General features: G+C 39.9%; 1 protein-coding gene across 5 annotated transcripts; it reads right to left on the reverse strand.

The window, feature by feature from the left end:
- Window positions 1–2,900: 2,900 nt before the first annotated feature.
- Window positions 2,901–20,054, reverse strand: HNRNPK (heterogeneous nuclear ribonucleoprotein K). 5 transcript variants are annotated; one of them, XM_081213818.1, is made up of 16 exons: window positions 19,590–19,726; window positions 17,718–17,781; window positions 17,542–17,614; window positions 16,639–16,736; window positions 15,944–16,000; window positions 14,617–14,660; window positions 13,662–13,734; window positions 12,585–12,698; window positions 9,621–9,749; window positions 9,130–9,431; window positions 8,807–8,861; window positions 7,037–7,087; window positions 5,344–5,365; window positions 5,182–5,264; window positions 4,708–4,877; window positions 2,901–3,906 (listed from the first exon to the last, which is right to left on the reverse strand). In XM_081213818.1, exons 3-16 carry the CDS (start codon window positions 17,588–17,590, stop codon window positions 3,876–3,878), a joined length of 1,278 nt encoding a protein of 425 aa, XP_081069944.1. In that variant the 5' UTR covers window positions 17,591–17,614; window positions 17,718–17,781; window positions 19,590–19,726; the 3' UTR covers window positions 2,901–3,875. The 5 variants fall into 5 exon arrangements, with proteins under 5 accessions (XP_081069944.1, XP_081069943.1, XP_081069941.1 ...); XM_081213815.1 differs by lacking the exon at window positions 19,590–19,726 and adding an exon at window positions 19,924–20,054 and having other exon boundaries at window positions 3,439–3,966; XM_081213814.1 differs by having other exon boundaries at window positions 3,439–3,966.
- Between the last annotated feature and the right edge of the window lie 28 nt (window positions 20,055–20,082).

Below are 20,082 nucleotides of genomic sequence, written 5' to 3' on the forward strand. Positions count from 1 at the left end.
ATCTATTCAGAAGTATCTGAAGTGTGCATGCACACGAAAGCTCATACCAATAACAAACTTAGTTGGTTTCTAAGGTGCTACTGGAAGGAATTCTTTTTTATTTTGTTTCGACTATGGCAGACCAACACGGCTACCTTCCTGTAACTAGACATATAGCATATATTCAACAACAAAAAACAGCGGCTATTTATTGTTGACAAAGGACAGCTGGACATTTAAATGGCCCTTTTACTTTCAGTGGGACGCGGGTGGCACTGTGGTCTAAACCATTGAGCCTCTTGGGCTTGCCGGTCAGAAGGTCGGCGGTTTGAATCCCCACGACAGGGTGAGCTCCTGTTGTCCGGTCCCAGCTCCTGTCAACCTAGCAGTTTGAAAGCACACCAAAAAAGTGCAAATAGATAAATAGGTACCGCTCCAGTGGGAAGGTAAACAGCATTTCCATGCGCTGCTCTGGTTTGCCAAAAGCGGCTTAGTCATGCTGGCCACATGACCCGGAAGCTGTACGCCAGCTCCCTTGGCCAAGAAAGCAAGATGAACGGCTCAACCGAAGTCTGCGACTGGAGCTAACAGTCAGGGGTCCCTTTACCTTTTTATTACCTTCAGTAGCTTAGGCCCTCATCAAACCTAAATCTGCCCTGTGCCCATCAAAGGGGTTTAGGGCTTCCAGTCCCTGCAAATCACTTGCTCAGCTTGACTTTCTCGAAGGTTGCTGGAATTGCATTTATTTAAAAATCAGCTTAAATAGCCGGTGCCCAACTATGCACATTACTTGGCACTTTTAAGAACTCAACCCCGATCCCTTGCACTGCCAAGTGCAGTGGGCTGTATTCCTTGACCTGCTAATTCCTAGGCCGATACCCCCCCCCCCAAGTCCTTCCTGCAATCAGAAAAGGGCTTTGGAAGGGAAACTCCCCTTCGTGTTACTGTTCCAAGGGGAACTTGCTGCATTCGAGCAAAAGCAGAAGCACGTTAGTTCTTAGCACTTCCCTATTGGAAGTGGACACGATCAAACAAGTACAGACTTATCGTCGAACTTATGTCTATGGGATAGTGGTGGGATGTCAAATTAAATAAATAATATACGCATTTAATAAATGAAAAATGACGATGTCTATGTCTAAACAGCCTGCAAGAAAGCAGGCTCTAGTTTGTTCAGTACAGTGACTTTGCGAGTCTGTTTCACACTATAGGCTTCACTTGTAAACTCAAGATTCTTGCCTCCTTTCGTGAGAAAAGTATCACTCCTCTGCAAACCTTTCAAAAGCCTGGTTGTAGGGGCAAGGAAGAACTCAATTCTTAGTAGAAAGGGACCCCAACATGACAAATGATTGATTTTTTTTTAGAAGTACTGTGGTTGCATTTAATGAAATGTTAACCTTGCCATCAAACTGAGTCCTTTATTATAATGGTTGCCAACTTCCTATATTTTCCTTTCCTTTACAATGTATTTCCTAAGAGCAAGAGTCAGCAGACTTCAGTCTCATAGGATCTAGGTTGGTTTTCACTAGAACCCAGGTCACCAGCTGGAACTCAGGAAGAGGAACATAGGAGAGTGGGGAGGTACTGTTCTGAACAGGTTTCAGTAGTTGAGCTAGCTCTCACATTTACATGTTTTTCTCCCTTTCACAATTTAGGAGGGGAAAAGGCTACCAACCCATTCCAGTACTGCAAAAATACCCCACCTGCCTTCTGCCCACCTTTCCCTAAAGGAAGTTTAGAAGAGGCAAAATATTTGCTTGTAGCATCCCTTCCATACCTGTTGGGACATAACTGTTATCATGAAAACATGCTAGGACAAAATAAACATCTTGTCAAAAAGTACCACCCCTGGTTAAAAATAATCTTTCCCTTAATCACACTTAAAAGGCAACATAGCCAAAGGCTACAGCAAATACAGTGGTACCTTGGTTTAAGAACAGTCCCGTTTACGAACAATTCCGTTAACGAACTCCACAAAACCAGTAGTCTCCCGGTTTGCGAACTTTATCTCGGTCTAAGAGCAGAATCCAAACAGTGGAAGGGCACTGGTGGTGGCAGGCCTCATTAGGAAAAGCACAACTTGGTTTAAGAACCGTTTCAGTTTAAGAATGGACTTCCAGAACGGACTAAGTTCGTAAACAGAGGTACCACTGTACTGCTGCACAGGGGTGTAAATCTTCTGATTAAAGACCCATTTACTCAATGTTCAGAAACAGGACACAACAGCGTCAAATCCTGATGCATAATGCATCCCTCCTACATGAAATGCAAACACCTAGCTAAAGGCAGTCTTTTGTTTTAGGTGAATTTCTCCAGAGGTATTAAAAATACACTCTGATGCAAGGATGTTTCATTTTCTGTGAAAACCTAAAGGTCCATTAATCAGAGCTTAGTGCAAATGGCATAAAACTTAATAGTCCAAAAATATCCGTTTGAGTACCAAAACTGAATGGAGCTCTTCTGTACTCAAAATCCACTTTCGATTAATCCAAGTCTTCATTTCACCAATGGGGTATCAAGTATCACTGCCGATCCACTTCATATCAGAGATCTGCCGACAATCCAGATCTACATTGTTCTTTTTGCTCTAAAGCACTCCACTGCAGCACAGCTTCCTCTTCCACTTGCAACTTTATATGCCATTTTTTAACTTTGACATAAGTAGCACTTACATGATCAGGCTTTGCAAAAAGCCCTCGTGAAGATGTTCTTGCTTAAATACTAAAGGTATCTCAAATGAAGGAATCTTTGGCAAATGTTCTTCTATAGCTTCTCAGTGTAGCATTCAGAGCTAAGAAAGAAGGGCATGGTAGATTTCAATTTATCTTTTAATTTATTGTGAAACACAAAGAGGAAAATATTTTAAGTCTGTAGAGAATTAGACCTAGAGTAAATATTGAAACCTCGAAGTTACATGCAGCTGGATGTTATTACAATGTTTATTCGAGACAAATAAACTTGTAAACTATTAATACAAATGCTGAGATTTTTACATGAAAATATCCAGGTTCTTTTGATTCCACACACATTTTCTATGCAACTCAAACAGTGAGATACAATTGTTTTGTCATTCAGTTTTTATACAATAGAAACATTTTAAACAAGTTACAGTTGGATATGGGCAAGATTGCCAATGCTAGAAATGACTAAAATTCCAATAGCCTCTACAGTTAATTGCTATTCCATGACAAACCAAGTTTTGTGAAATTTTATTCAAACCAACAAGTTGCAGTACAATAATTAGGGGCATACATTTGGAGTAACAAGAACGCAAAACTGTTTCAATATTTTTCAGTTTCTTCACACATCAAACTTTGGAGTCAGTGCATTATCAATACTCCCAATTTGCCAAAACAATGAAATTGGGTGTTCTGCTTCTCTGGTATAGGGAAAAAGCCAAGCTCAATTAATGGTGTAGAGAGTGTATTTTAGCTAGCATTAAAAAAATGACTGCAAGAATTGGTTCACTAAATTTATTTTTAAAATCATAAAACATCTTACAAAAGAGCATTACATTCTGCACACTGCTTTGAATGGATGCCAGGGATAGGTAAGTGAACTACCAGTACTCTTCTCCCTCTTCAAAACAAAAAAGGTATAAAGCAGATGGTTCACAAGTGACAGAAAAAACATTACAGTTTACAACCAACATAGAACAAAAATAAAATCCACCTTCTCTGCTGCTGTTTCAAAATACCAATGTTAGTTTTGCAAGCCACCCCACTCCCACCCACCTATATGTAGAGAACTAAAAACATTACATCTGGTGACAGCAAAAAAAATTCACTACACCTCAAATGCAGAACACCTATGAAGCAGAGGAATGTTGGCTTTTTAAACAGAAGCAGATTTAAGAAAAAAAAAAGATGCAGGACTCCTTCAGTTCTTCACTAGTCTTAGAAAAACTTTCCAGAATACTGCTTCACACTATAAAAAAGAAAAAATATCTTGCATTAGAATCCTTCAACATCTGCATACTGCTTCACACTATAAGGAAAAAGAAAAAAAAGGCATGTATTAGAATGGTTGAACAAACAACTTGAATCAATATTTGCAAATACATTTTACACAATTATAAATATTAGACAATACATACTGATTAAAATTTTACAGTTTGTAATTAGTAGCTATCTACTTTCAAAAAGACAAGTTACACATTGCAAAATGCTCACTAGACAGCTGATGTTAGAGGAAATAAAGCAAGTACAACCTAGAGCTGTTATACATGGCAGAAAAGGAAGCAATGCCAGTGAGGTGTGAAATGCTGCATTAACAGCACCAATAGTTTTCAACTTGTCCTGTAGAGGCATGGTCTGTGCCATATGGCAGACTGCGATTTGTTGTCGATTTGGTTATCTAAAAACAACAAAATCACTAGTCTTCCACACAGAACTAGACCAAGATCCACTGAAATCTTCTATATTTTCTACAGGCTCTATGTAATAGATTACAAGTAGGTTTTTTGCAGCAGTTTTCACCAGAGAAAGGAGGACTGCTTGGTTAAGGTCACTTCCAGCAAGATTAGTTTTGAGGGTGTCTTCATAGAGTAAGAATGGAAAACAGAAGAGAAAGGCATACTACGAAGTGCAGGAGTTAGTATACACTACCAGCATAAAGGTGTTTTTTTGTTTTTAAAATAGCTTTCTTTAAAAAGGCATACCATACAAGAGACAAAGTTCAGTAATGATTTACACATTTAGTTTACAGCTGCAGTTCTATGCAACTTGCCTGTTTTGCAGTAAATACTGTGCATTTTGAATCTGGTCCTGTGTGCCTGTGATAGTTATTATCCGATCTTCTGAGCCCTCTAAGGGTTCATCAATTTTGATTGAAGCTCCTGATTCATGGCGTATCTGTTTGATCCTCTGGCCTCCTTTTCCAATAATGGAACCAGCCAGCTAGAAAAAAAAGTGAGGGGTTTTTTTACCAACAGCTAGTAATTGCAGTATTACAACATACAAAGTTATTACCAGAGTACAAAAACATACCATTCCACAATACAACAATTTATTAGGCAGCACTGCTGGATAGTATGTTCAATAACAAGTTGGGGAGGAAATTTTAGCCCATTTCCTTCAAAGCAGAATACAAGCTTAACATATAACACTGAAGATAACAGTAAGTCTAACATACTGCACAAAGATTAAAAAAACCGTATGTCGCAAGATTTGAAAATATTTTAACTACAGGGAATATACTTACATCTTTGGGTATTGTTACTTGTGTTGTAATTATGGGTCCACCAAGATCACCGTAAGAGCCACGACCCCCTGCATAAGAATAGTCTGATTTAAAACGTATGCATCTTGCTCTTTTAATGACTGAACAGTAAATTGTATATAGTACACATGCATTAAAGCTTACCATATCCTGATCCACCCTCGAACTAGCAAAAAGGAAACAAAAAGAAAAAGTCTTAGCAGCTTTTGTTTCATGTAACATGGAAGCTAACGAAAAGTATTTAAACAGCTGATATCTTTATCTGTATCCATATCTATCTCCTGCCAACCTAGCAGTACGAAAGCACACAAAAGTGCAAGTAGATAAATAGGTACTGCTCCGGCGGGAAGGTGAACAGAGTTTCCGTGCGCTGCTCTGGTTCGCCAGAAGTGGCTTAGTCATGCTGGCCACATGACCCGGAAGCTCTACGCCAGCTCCCTCGGCCAATAAAGCGAGATGAGCGCTGCAACCCCAGAGTCGGTCACAACTGGACCTAATGGTCAGGGGTCCCTTTACCTTTATATATATCCATATAGCTCCGCCTATATATAACTGGACCTCTGCCATAAAACCATAGGTAAAATCTGTGCATTTCTGGATTTCAAAAGAGAACAAGGGCCTTTCACCACCAAAGCACAAGCATTGTGGAACTCCTTCCCCAATGAATCTAGGTATCTCAACAATCTCAAAATACAGTGGTACCTCTGGTTACAAATTTGTTCCAGAGGTCTGTTCTTAACCTGAAACCGATCTTAACCTGAGGTACCACTTTAGCTAATGGGGCCTCCTGCTGCTGCGTGTTTTCTGTTCTCATCCTGAGTTTAAGCTCTTAATCTGAGGTTAGCAGAGTCTGTAACCCGAAGTGTTTGTAACCCGAGGTACCACTGTACTTTCCAATGGAGAACACCAAATCAGTAACCGACCGGGCGTATTTTATGCAGCATGATTCATGCAAAGTCAGTGATAACAATTCTAGTGGAAATATTTAGATTCCAATTCCAGATAATGACTAAACTATATAGCCCTCAATAATAGTCTATTACTCCTATTTAACACTCTGACAACCTTGTACAAAAAAGGCAGGCAGTAATGTTAATTACATTCCCATCAACACTCAAAACATTCTCAGTTCTAGTCAGAGGTATGTTACAAATTCAGCTCCACTAATTTAACATGTGATGGAATGCCTTCCTGGTGCACTGGCAAGCTCTCCCTCTGTTCCCACCCAGCTTAAGCAGCCTATGCATACACATGGGTATGCATACATTCATCATGGCAGTGTGCGCACATAGGTTTATAAAAGTTTTTGAACATTTTCAGTTAAGGCCTATCAAACACACAACGTATTAAGAGAAAAAAACATTTTGGAATCTTTCAGGTCTTCAGTTGCCAACTTAGAGGCACACACATTTCAGGAAACATTAAGATAAGGAACTCAAATCACTGCTTCAGGTATTTTAATGTTTCATTCATCCCATATTACTTAACTATACAAACAATATGTTGTAACATTTCTGGGACTGAAACAGTATATGAGAAGGAATTCCACAGTACAAATTAAGAAGTGGGAAATTTTGCATCATCCATACTTAAGGCAACGGTTTCCTTTGCCTGTACAAGTATTTGAGTTTAATTTAAACATATCCATTTCAACTACAAGCTTCTAGGAGAAGATGTAGGAGAAAGTTGTTGCTAAAAGTATTACTTGCTTAAAATCCAGCAAACCCCCAAATGGAAGCTTTTAGCAATGGCAGTTTATGCGCAAAACCAGTTCCTTATTGCCTCTCCTATCATCAAGAACACCAATCAAAGCAGACTTTTTAATTAGTGTACTCACCATTTCTGGCGTTTCTATGTCATCGCAAGCATTGACATGACATTGCATCATCTTGCCAAAGAGAAGAAAGAAGAAATACATTTGAAACAAGTTACTTGGGACTTTATAGACTCATAAATCATAAAGCTTATGTGCCTGTAAACTTATGTGATACAGACTGCATAAACCAGTTTGCATGTTAGAATATATGCAAAACAAGCTTGATGGGTGACAATTTAAGGCAATTTCCATATGCACTACTTATATTATTCTGCAGCCAAGTGCAGCTCTTAAGCAACGTGAGTGAAGTCCATATGCAAGCAGAACTGACTTCAATTAGATACAGAGAATGCTCCTTTTTCCATACTTTCCCCATGCAGACCACCCCATTCTGTTACAAAGGTTGAGAATCCCTAGAGATTTGGTGGGGGGTGCAGGGAAAATTCAATTGTGTGAGAAGTGTGCAGTGGCCACCACTTATGCATAATTTACTTACACAATTGTGACCTTGGGCAGACGGTCAAAAAAGAAATAAAAGAAGGGCAGGGAAAACTCACTGCTTACCAGCCTCTGGGAAGGATGTTCAAGGGTTATGGGATGCCGCCAGGGCCTTGCACAGCCTTCCCAGAGCTCAGAAAGCAAGGCAGAGGCCAAGGTCTGCTCTGGACAAGTTTGGATGATTGTGCAGGGTGAGGGAGTAGTTCTGGGGGTTTCCTGGGTTTACGTGATTTTGCCTCTGCACATGGATGCCAGGAGCTGAACCCTCATGTAAGTGGCAGGCCCTGTACACACGCAATATTGGATACTGCTCTTATTTTTTCAATTACCTACATAAATCCTCTCACAATGCCCCGAATAAAGTAACATAAAATAAATAAGCCTGACTTGGTTCAATGTATCAAACAGTTATTACATGTTTTAAGTTAAAATACAGTTTTGGGTTTAATTTAATTTGTACTATATTACTATGTATTTTAACTATATTAAAATTTATACTGTAATTCATTTGCTTCTGAGTCACTCAATGAACTTGTGTTATGGGCAGTTACTGAGTTCATTTCCCCTCTGGTAATTCCTAAGAATGTGTAAATTCTGATTTAGGCATGCAGGAAAGCAAGCATTCTGTACACAGTAAATTAGGCTGAAATCTTGTATACGCTAAGAGCCTTGCAGCGCAATTTTATACCTGCCCACCTAGATATAATCCTACTGAAGTCAATGGGTCTTTTCCCCAGGTAACTGGTAGCAGTAAAATATAACTTTATATTCCTTTCACACTGCAAACATAAAATACTATGGAACTACAGCCCTACATGAATCTGACTTAAATAACTTGGTCAAAGTACATTTCTTCCTCATCAGAACTGTTACTCATTTTGAAAAAGGTGACCCACAATTAGAATCATGTTCCTAACCCTGAAGATTAAGATCCTGTAAGTCAGAGCTTTCCAAACTTCTCATGCTGGCCAGACACTTTTTAGACATGTATCATTTCGTGCCCCAGGAAAGCCTACAGACTGCAGCCAACACATTAACCTGTCGTGACAGTTTCAAAAGCTCTGTTCTAAGTACACAAGTGCCAGTGAAGAGAAAAACTTGAACTACAATACTATTAAAGTCTCCAAATACTCAAGATTCATGAACACTTTCTTAAAGAAAACTGAAAATTAATTGTGAAAGGTAAAATTGTAAAAGGGCATTGATATCCCAAGTCATACATAAAACAATGCTTTCAAGATACCCAATTACTGAAAAACTGTATTCGGAGTTCTCCTATTGAACATAACTTACCATTCCATCGTAGCGATCGCCAGGTCTGCCCCTTCGGTCATAAGACATAAGGTCCCTTAAGAAAGCAAATGATATAATTTAGAGTGTTTACAAGTGAAAGTCTCACATAAAGACATTGTCAAATACATAAATAAGCAATCTGACTAATATTATGTCACAGAAATTCATGTTTTATAAATCCATCCATCCCACTTAAAACAAACATAAAAACCAGTTCCATTTATCAACTACTATGTTCTCCCTCAAGCACAAACCTTACTCTAAGCAGCTGTTAGCTGAACTGCTCTATAAAAGCACTCGGAATCATTACAATGTTGACGTACCCGCCTCTGGGGGGAGGAGGGGGAGGAAGAGGAAGATTGCGAGCTCTGCTGCCACCTCTACCACCACGGCCTGGAGGAGGGGGAGGAGGTCCTCTGCGAGGGCTCATGTCATCATAATCTCTTCGTGGAGGCATTGGACGACCACGACCTGGAGGCATTCGATCAAAGCCTCCTCTGCCACGCATTGGAAATCCCACAGGACGCCCCCTTCTGTCATCAAACATCATTGTAAATCCACCATAGTCGTACGTTTCATCATAAAAGTTCGGATCATAAGGCTGTGCACGTCCTTTGATTGGTGACTAATATGAAAAAAGGAAAACAACTTTAGTCTTCTGAACATTTCCCACAATTATATTTTAACACATATATTAAAAGACTACCAATTATTGAAGTTACATGTATAGCTTATTTCAAGCAAAAAATGCAACTATCTTTGCACAAAAAAGGCGTGGGGGTATGAAAACAAATTACTGTAAAGATTAAATTACCTCTGATATAAGATCCAATATTATTTTGATGCATTCCACAACTCTATCAGGCTTTCCACCAATTAGCACCACTCTGTCGGAAGAATGAGGACAGCATTCTTGGAAAAGCTTAATGGTGGTCTGAGTGTTCTGCCAAGAAAATTTTAAGTAAAAAATTATTTAGAATCCACTCTAGCCAATAAGAAAGCTGATAACTATTTAACACAGCTTGTTTTTGAGATTTGTATGCTGAACAAGTTGCGGCACAAACAATACAAACTGGAAGCTAAGAAAACTCCACTCTCATAATGCACTCTCAGGGCTTGTACATACAAACCATACAATTACACTAGTTATGGTTCACCGACTTTTCACTGTTTGATATCTTTAACATTCAACAATACAGGAATGATTTATGGTCCCGCCCCTATTGAGTTTCCTTCCTTCCTCCCTAATTCAAAATAGAAATTTGTAAAATGCATTTAAAAGCAGAACTGATGCTTTTTCACAACCCAAATGAGGGGCTACACATGTCACATACTCCCTCCAAAGGTTATTCCTTAAATTTAACCATTTATGATATATTAACTGCATTATAGCTTGATATCTGGGCTTAAATTTGGTCTGGAAAAAAAATTCTTGCCAGAAGAACACCAGCAATTATTATAAGCTTCTGTCAGCTGACATATCTAACCAACCAAGTAAAGTTTCCAAGCTGTCAAGTTGCTGCAGCTCCAAAGCCCACACATTACTGTGGTCCAGTCAAGAAGGTATTAAGGCCTGCACAATCCTTCTTTAGCAGGCATTCAAACCATTGGTATATTAGCCAAAGTCAGTAGACCAACACTCCTGGCTACCAACTCCACCTGATATAGGAGGCCTGGACATAGGAACACTCCCAATTGCATATCGGCTCTTTTAACTGTAACATGACCACATCACAAAGCAGTTTTCCTGAACTACTTCTGGGGCTACCAACAAATCCTGTTCTTCTAAATTGGACTTTTTACTGACATCATGCTAAGTATAGTTGTACCTTGGTTCTTGAACGGAATCTGTTCAGGAAGTCCTTTCGACTTCCGAAAATGTTCAAAAACCAAGGTGCAGCTTCTGATCGGCTGTAGGAGCTTCCTTCACTCAATTGGAAGCCACAGAAGCTGTGTCAGACGTTTGGCTTCCAAAAAAGGTTTGCAAAGTGGAACACTCACTTCCAGGTTTGCAATGTTTGGGAACCAAAATGTTCAAGCAACAAGGCATTCAAGAACCAAGGTACGACTGTATTACTATTTACTAAGTAATGCTAGCATGCTACATTATGCTAAGTGATTCAAGGAATATTGCCACAAATGCTTCAGAATAAATTGAGCTGGACCATCATGAATCCGCTCCAAAATCCAATATGAACTTTTTCAGTAGTTTTAGTTAGGACAAACCCCGGCCGAAGTCCACAAGAGCCAACGACAAGAAGTACATTAATGTCCCAACGAAATAGAAGAAACCATTGAAAACAAAACCTCTAACTCAGGATTGTAATAAAGTGTGGTGCTATTTTTAATATTCTCAATAACCTCAAAGCGTGCAAGACACTCAACAGGGCCACATTCAATTTCTCTCCTACAAAGATGCAGAAAGAAGATGAAGCCAAAGAAGTCCCAGACCAAACCCTGGTCTTTAAATGTCTAAATAATTGAGTGCCCAGCCACAACAGCTAGCAAATGGTTTGACTTTAAGTATTTAATTAATTGGGGATCAAGCGAGCTTCTGCAACACTGGTCTTACTATTGCCTCTAAGAGTAGATGAAACAATGTCCTTTATTAATAAAATGCATAAAAGAAAGTCTTCACAATGAGTCTAAAGGTTCAAAATTTTCCAGTGAAAGATCGCCAGGCTGCAAAAGCGCTTCAACAGTCATAAAAAGGTCTGCTGAACAAAACTGTGCAGACACAATTGTGGCAGACCTACTTGCTTTTATCATCAACTTTAAACACATTCGTAAGTTGTATACAAGTCATGTTTATGGTGGTAGCTTGGGTTAAGAACTTAATTCGTTCTGGAGGCCCGTTCTTAACCTGAAACTATTCTTAATCTGAAGGGCCACTTTAGCTAATGGGGCCTCCCGTCGCCACCACACAATTTCTGTTCTCATCCTGAAGCAAAATTCTTAACCCGAGGTACTATTTCTGGGTTAGCAGAGTCTGTAGCCTGAAGCTTCTGTAACCTGAAGGCGAGGTACCACTGTAGTTGGATTTGTCCCAGTATTCCCCCATGAATGCTCAAATCAAAGACAGACTTTTTAGCCTCGGAACCCTAATTTATAGAGAGGCCTGCACTCCAGAAACTGAGTGAATCTCTAAGGAGCTATTTTGTCAGCAGCCCAAGTTGGTTCCTTATACCAGGAGTGAAATGTGATTAACAAAGACCACTGTGAAGTGTTTGACAATTATTAGGCTATGTTTTCACTCTACAGATTTCATATTCCATTTTTACACTTAGTGACGCTACTACACAGGCTCAGATTTTTGTGAACCTCCAACTACGGTGTACAAATTATGTGGAAACCACCACCTTTGCAGTAACTGCTAAGAAATTGTTTCTCTAGAATCTCTGGAGTACAAGTTCCATCAGGGGATCAGGCACCCACAAACCTTTTGCGCTAGCCATTTCAGCTGTACAATGAGAAACAGCTTCAGATACTACAGAAGTATTAGAAACTGTCACCAATTTTAGTAACCAAAGTTAAAACCAGAATAAAATTGATCTCTTTCTCTACACTTTCTTTTACTGAAAGGAAACTCTGTGTTTGTAAATTAATCACATATTTGGGTTTGTAATTCTTTAGCAGCACAAGATGAATAAATTCTAGTAAGGTTGAGGCATTCTTGCCACCCAATGACTAGTAACAACTATGAACTGAACATCATCTTCAAGAAAGTGATTATTTTTAAGGTAACTATGCTTATATCAAAAGACAAAAATTATGTTACCTCTCTGAGTTCTTTGATTTTAGCACCCTTGACACCAATAATTCCTCCAGCCAAACTCTGGTGAATCAACAGCCTTAACTCACAGTCGAAGTCACTTCCCTTGTAATGTTGATACTATAGACATATTCGGGGTGAAGAGTAAGAAAAACAGTCAGTAAGATGTTTGCTTGAATAAGTACCCATTTACTACCCAGTACAGTACCATACTGTTACTTTTTCTGATTTCCAACGTCCAGTACCTATCACCCACTAAATCCAGACATCATTCTCCAAACAGTTTATATATTACGATTTAAATGTTAAAGTAGTACCATTATCCAAGAGCTCAGGGGCCTGATTTCACTCTTAACACAAGCTTATGCAGTCCAGCCAGCTGCTTTTAAAAATCTAAAAGGTGTTTCAAACACAGCTGTGATATTGTAGTGGGGGGCGGGGGTTCCTAATGTTCCAAGTAGAAAATCTCACTGGAAGGAGTGCATATGTAAGTAGACCAGCCTAAAATACTTTCCCAGCCAGAGATTACCATTCTTAGCGGGTTTTATTTAAGTCAAGGAATATTCAGCATATAGGAAAAATAAAATCAACCCCTACTATCAAGGTCTATGACCACACACAGTGACCTTGGTATTGATAATGCACCCCAAGAAAATAAGGGGCCACAGCTCAGTGATAGAATTTGTATATAAAAAGCTCCCAGGTTCAAGCCTTGGCATCTTCAGAAAGGGCTAGCAAAGTCCCCTCTTAAACTTTGGAGAGCTGCTATCAGTGTAGACAAGGTGATGGTGGTGATTTATTATTATTAACTGAATATATATACCACCCTATACCCAGAGATGACAATGCGGTTCACACAATAAAATCAAAATACAAAACAATACTGAGTTACATGGACCTATGGCCTGCCTCAGTACATTAAAATTTCAAACTTAATTTTATTTGGTGTGTTATACACAACCAACTCTTGCTGACACTCCAACTGGGACACATATCTGTATTTTAAATAGAGGGCAAGTTAGCGACAGAAAGCAAGAGCATTTGAAGCTTGCCATTCAGATGTATACACCCAAATACACTTACCTCTTCCAAAGTAGGGATAATTTTCTTCAAGATTTCTCCAATTGTTTCGATATCTGCACTTATACTCAGTATGCTGTCAAATAGCATTAAGCATCAGGTGTCACAAATAAGATAGGGGGAAAGGTAAAGTAAGTTGTGTATTCATAATTTTATGTGTTATAAGTCAACTTTACAGAGCTGAACTTACGAGTTAATATTCCCCACTTAAGTAAACCTTTTACTGAAGATACAGCACATGCACCTTTGTTTATGCCCAATAATATAAACGATACAAGTTTAAAATAAGGTTTTGGAGATAAGAGAATGAGTTTATTGGAAGGAGTCAGATTAAGTGGACAAGAAATTAATGAAGAACTGAAAGCAGGAGTGAATACTCATGTTCCCCGCCACCACTAATTTAGGATACCCTCACTATTACATTGTTAAACTGGCACACCTTCTCATAGGAAACATGGGAATATGCAAGTGGTGAACATTATATTTGGAATAGGGTTATGAGACCAGTTAGAAATTAGGTTACTAATGGGCTCTGCAAGAAAACGAATACAAATGCAAGACAAAAAAGACAACACAAATGAGAAGTGAAGGAGAGTGAACCAGGAGTTAGCATTTCATCAGAAAAAATTATGAACAGGCAATGCTGGGGGAGCAAGGTGGACCACAAAGACAGAGCAGAGCGAGAGACTATTTTGAAACAATCTGATTTACAATGCAGCAAATATACAACAATTGAAGCTGTGCTCCTTCCATTGAAATAAAATTAGTGGATTGTTGGGTGGGCAACTCACGTAAAAGTTCAGTGACAAAAAAGACTTAATGGGGAAAATAAGACAGAAAACTTAAAAAAAACAATACACCGTCTACGGGGATACTATTTAATTATATAAAAGGCAGGTAATAATATACATTTCTCTCTTTCTAATCAGGCAGTGAGGCATAAACTGTTGGGACATACCGCTCGGGGCCACTGCTGTCTGGGACTGAAACACTGGCATTGTACTGCATTGGTCATTGGCGTTCGTGGATGTTGGCATTGGGCATGGGCATTCAATCAGAAGTTGTCAAGTAAGGCACCCGTTTGGCAACGAGCACATTTTTGGGCATAGCCAACCAGGGTTTTCACATGGGCGTTCAGGGGCGGATGGGCCAACGTCATGGTGGGCAACGCAGGGGCATGTCGATCCAGTACATGGGCAACGGAGAGATATATGGCCAAAAAAACAAGGAGAGGGAAGAGGGGGAAAAGCAATAAATTTTAATTTAATACAAACTATACTCATTACTCTCAATGAAACAAGCTTAAGTTGTTCTGAAGACTAACACAATAACGGATAGCTACATTGACTGTGGCTTAACAGTTATGGACCGTAAAAATGAGTTACTTGGCCTAAACTACTTTTAACATTAGAAGTTGCAGTAGCAGGCTGGCTCGTGAGGGTAGACACAAAATCTGTAGAGATTCAGATTACTGAAATCCTGGGAAAATTGGGAAAGCCACTAATCCATGAATTATATGTATGGAATCTAGATTTAGGCAGGTGAATTTTTAAGTACACTAGCTTCAGAAAGGTCAGTTAATGCACATGTGATTACTACCCAAGTTCATTTCTTATACCTCAGATCTAGTAACCAAAGTTGACAGTTATAACATTCTGCAGGCGTTTTACAATATAATGAAAATATCAAACACAATGTGAAATGATATCGTGCCAAATATTTCATTAAATACCAATATCATACTTTCAAAAACTGAAGACTATGAACAATATAAAAAATTGCTTTTTACAAAGCATAGTGTTTAACTATTGAGACTTAATACTGAAAGTGTCTATTCACAGGAGTCAACCCACTATAAAAAGGTAGGTATATTTACTGTGATGTTCATGAAAAATTCATTCCAGATTAAATGCAGCTAAATGGTTCTGTACATAGTATCATGCCAGTCTGAACACTTCTCTCCTGAAGAGATAGACTGTTTAAGCAAAGTTAATTCTATAGCTGGATAAAGAATGGCCATCCAGGTTTGAATAATTTTAATTGGAAGCTTAAGCTCTCTGGTATTGCAAGCGAAAGCAATGAAATACAATTTAGTTTAATGCTTTGTAAAATAAGGGACAGGAATTTTTCCATATGGATTATTCTGTGTTTTAATTATATGAATGGAATATCCTGACACTTAAGATTTTTTAAAAAATCAATACAAGTGGCTTGTACTAGACACCTATATAAAATTTTCACAATAGCTATGCAAAATTATTAGTGTTTAACTTGTAAATACTCACGTCTGTACGAAGTGCCTTAATGTTTTTGCCACCTTTGCCAATCACTGCTCCAGCATTCTATAAAAAAAGTCAAAATTGAAATTGATTTTCACAAATACAATTATGATAAATAGGCTGTGATTGGACATGGAAGCTGACACTAGAACTCCTTTTAGTAAACCTCTCAGATAGATTTTTTAAAGTGGGTAAGGCAAATAAATCCAACCTAAACACAGAGCTTTACATTATAGCAAACATAAGAGACTTGCCTTTGGTTTCCTGATAAAAAATAAATTCAAACAATTAATGCAGATTTGCTCAAATTTAAATACTAATGGTATGTTTTAATACAGTACAAGTTATGACAGAATATTGTAATGCTTAACTAGGAACCAGCTTTCAACCCCTATAAATGAGCTGCCGTTTCCCAAAATTCAGAAAAGCAGATATGTCATACAGCTTAATCTTTTCTTTAAAAAATGTCAGGTCCTTCTTAAAATCAGGTTTATTGTCTCACATGGCAGAAACATTTTGCTGTTTCTCCAAACAGAAATCTGTTAAGAGTTCTGTGATATAACCCCTGGTATGCTTAAACTGATTATCAGGTATTCTCTTTATTCTGAACACTATTCATCCTCAACTGTGGATAGTAAAATTATTACAACAAAATACCACATACTCAATAACTTTTTTTGCAATTATGTAACAGAACATACTTTGCTCTGAAGCAGAATGCGTAGTTCCACCATCTCATCCGTGTTCCTTGATCTTTTGAAGGCCTGTTCCTCTTCAATATCTTCAGCTGGACGTTTGCCTAATATTTTAGAAAACAGAGAGGATTAACAATCCAAATTTTTAGCTTCTACAAGCTGTAGGGCACAAGTCATTTTATTAAATGGAATAAGGATTCTTTTAAATGTTGTGATTTCAAAGTTTAAGCCAAGGCTAATTAGGTATAAACAATTACTATCCTAACAGCATTAATAAAAGTAAGCTTGGCAAATCCATATTGTTCAGTACTATTTTTAGCTTTAATGAACAGCCAGACAGTAAGTGCAATAGTAGAGACAACAAAGCAACCTTATTGTCCATTTCTCCTGAAAGCTCTAAAAAACCTAACTATAAGTCTGTACGTTTGTGAAGTTAGCTTTTTAGTCACATTAACAGTAACAATACCAATTAGCATCTAACCCATCAAAATGCTTATAGTGGGATTATCAATTATGGAATGTAAAATAACTCACTATGGTTACCATTTTAAGTACACCAAGTTTTTTTCATCATTTATGTAATAATTTTAAGTATCTACACTGGAAATGCATTCAGTCCATACAGCATTTGGAAATCAAAACCCCCAGGCGATTCAAATGCCTTCAGAAATCTGAGCGATCCACATGTTAAAATGACCAATGAATAGGACCTGGTTGCAGCATTTAATTTAGGTTTTTATTAAACCAACATCCATTGTCTACAGTGGCTGCAGTGCAGATTGTAAACGAGATTTTTATTCACGCCTGGACATGGCATTTATAAATTCTGAACCCTTGACAGATATTCCATACAGTTACTACTTTCACATATAAGAGCTGTAATTTCTGATTACATACAAGATAGCTTACCATTAGTTTCTGTATTAGTAAAGGTCTCTTCTTGCTGTTCAGTCTCCATTATTTTTAGCCTCGCAGATACTACCTGTCAAATAAAAATAAATAAAAACCCATAAGTGCTTAGAAGAGAGCAGCCAACTCTGCAGCTTGCTAAAGAAATGAAGTGACATTTGGTTTCCAGCACTTACCAATATTATATAGCTTCACCAAGCAAACCTTAAACGTTCTGGGCGGGATCAAAGATCAGCCAGCCTATGAAAAGCAACATACAGCCATTTTGGTCTTGTTCATTATTTTACAGTTCAGTATTCCAGAATACAGAAAAAAATGAAACATATCAAATGTCTGTCCAACAATGCCTCTTTTCTCCTAAGTTAATCTCTCTGAAGAATTGTATAAGAGTACATACTATATCAAATATCTTTATTTGCAACCCAGTCATGAATTGCATCTCATGCAAAATCTTGACTTCACTCTAGTTTTACAGGAAAAAACACTAATGCCCGTTCACTTTTCTTACTGAAGCCAAGTTCTCTCAGTTTCAGGAACTAAAGAAATTCCTCTGAATTATTTCTCAGATCTGATTAGTTTTCTCAGCTAATTAATACCACCTTTAAATTTTTTGCTAGTTGCAACTTCTATCCTAGAAGACTTCAGAACTTATTTCCACATGAAAAACATGCCCTTTATTGAATTTTTTGAAAGGTGCTATTTCTTCTTAAAGCAACGCAACAGTGAATACAGCTCAATATAAGCCAGGGACTCCTATACCAAAGTGAAAGAAACTGGATTCATTTTCATGGCACTGCAACTGATGAATAATTGCAACAGTGATAAACTGCAGAAAATAGTTGCAACCGTTGGGAAGAAGTGGCTTTGCTTCCATAAATTAGATATTGCTTTTTTCCTAAAAAAAACCTCACTGCCACTGCACCTTGGTTTACTATTTCATCTTTGTGTTTGGTGCAAGTCATTTGATTTGAGGAAAACAAGATAAACCCCAACACATACAAGCGCAATATACAAACGGATTTCGGGATCTACCATAGCGTAGAGTTCAATTAAAGCGATTTAACGGTGTTAGCAAGAGGAAAGGAGCTATTGTACCAAGTAGGCAGTACCAAGCAAGAACATGATCTATGAACACTGGCTCTAGGTGGGGAGCAGGGGGGTGGAAGGTGTCACAAACCCCTCATAAACAGCTTTCAACAAAAAGGATTGCCCCGTTCTCCTCCCCGTCGCGCTGCGGACAAGGCGGCCCACATCACAAGACACTCAAGTACTTCCGTTAGGGACCTCGAGGCTTCAGGAGGGCCCAATTTAACCGCAACAACCCTCGCCACAACCCGTCAAAATAAAGCCAACAAACCCCCAATAAGCGGGTCGCGCGGGGAGCGAAGGAAGGTTCCCTCTAGTTGCATAAGCTTGATCTGCCTTTACTGGAGAGCAACGCGACTAAAAATGGCGGCTCTCAAGAGCAGCTTCGGCTGTAATGGCGACCACGAGCTGCTAGGAGGAGCCGGGAGCGGAAGGAGTAACGCCACGCGGCGGCGGCCCCGAGCGAAGGGCCCACCCGCCCGACAGGAAAGGCACACAAAAGAGGCCCGGCGCCGCCTCGCTCCGTTCGCCGGCGGGAAAAGCCTACAGGGAGCGCCGGGGCTTCTGGGCTCCGCCAAGGGAAGGAAACGCCTCCCGCCGCCTCTCCACCCACCGCGGCCGCCATGATTTCTGCAGCAGCAGCAAAACCCGGGGAGCTTTGTTTCCTCGCGCCGCCTCCCTTTCCCCGGGCGGCTGCGGACGCCGTGGCGCTGAGCGGGCGGCGCCACGTAGCGCAACGGCCGAAACGGCCTTCCCCCCCCCCTCGCCGCCATTAGCGGGGCCTCCTGTCGCCCCTCCCCCACAGGCTCACCCGCCCCTCAGGCACAAGCGCCCCGAAAACCTCCTAGGCCCGACGCGGCGGAGACCCAGCATACGGAAATATTTAGAAACACAAACACGCACCCCGCCACCGCCGCAAACGGAAAATCTCTGAGGGGGGGAAAGCCCCCTCGGCTCCTTACCGCGCAGCGCACTAAACTCCGCCGTATCCGTCGCTAAGGAGTGCGAGAGAAAAGAGCCGAAAGCAGCCGTAGCGCGCGCACACACTCACACAAGCCACGGCCGCCCGCTTATTGGCTCGCCGGCCCCGCCGCCGCACCCCTATTGGCTGACGGCGCCGCCCTTCTCGAAGCGAGGCACGCTGTGCTGTCGGGGCCCGCCCTCCGTGGCGGCTGCCGCGGCGCCAACCTTCGCAAACGGGGCTCTGGGCCGGCCGGGCGCCTGAGGCGGCATCCCAGTCCTCTTATCCCCCGGCTGTTTCCATTTTCCCTGCTCACATACTTGCTTGGTACTTACATTTAAGATATATATATATATTACAAAACAAAAACCGCAAGAACCAAAGCGATCGGTCCGAACGGTAATGACAAGGGGGCGAAGGGCTTCAAGGAGAACGGAACTGATCCGAGGTCGCGCGTGAGGGGAAAGGGAGCGAGAGAGAGACGGAGCGAAACA

The sequence above is a fragment of the Podarcis bocagei genome, assembly GCF_964188305.1.
Source record: "Podarcis bocagei genome assembly, chromosome: 11".
NCBI lineage: Eukaryota > Metazoa > Chordata > Lepidosauria > Squamata > Lacertidae > Podarcis > Podarcis bocagei.

Coding starts and splice junctions, on each gene's coding strand:
- HNRNPK (XM_081213817.1), bottom strand. CDS start 17,590: ATGGAGACTGAACAGCAAGAAGAGACCTTTACTAATACAGAAACTAAT. Junction 16,001..16,638: donor GCATTCTGCTTCAGAGCAAA/GTATGTTCTGTT, acceptor CTTTTTTTATAG/AATGCTGGAGCAGTGATTGG. Junction 8,862..9,129: donor CCTCCTCCCCCCAGAGGCGG/GTACGTCAACAT, acceptor TGCTTTCTTAAG/GGACCTTATGTCTTATGACC.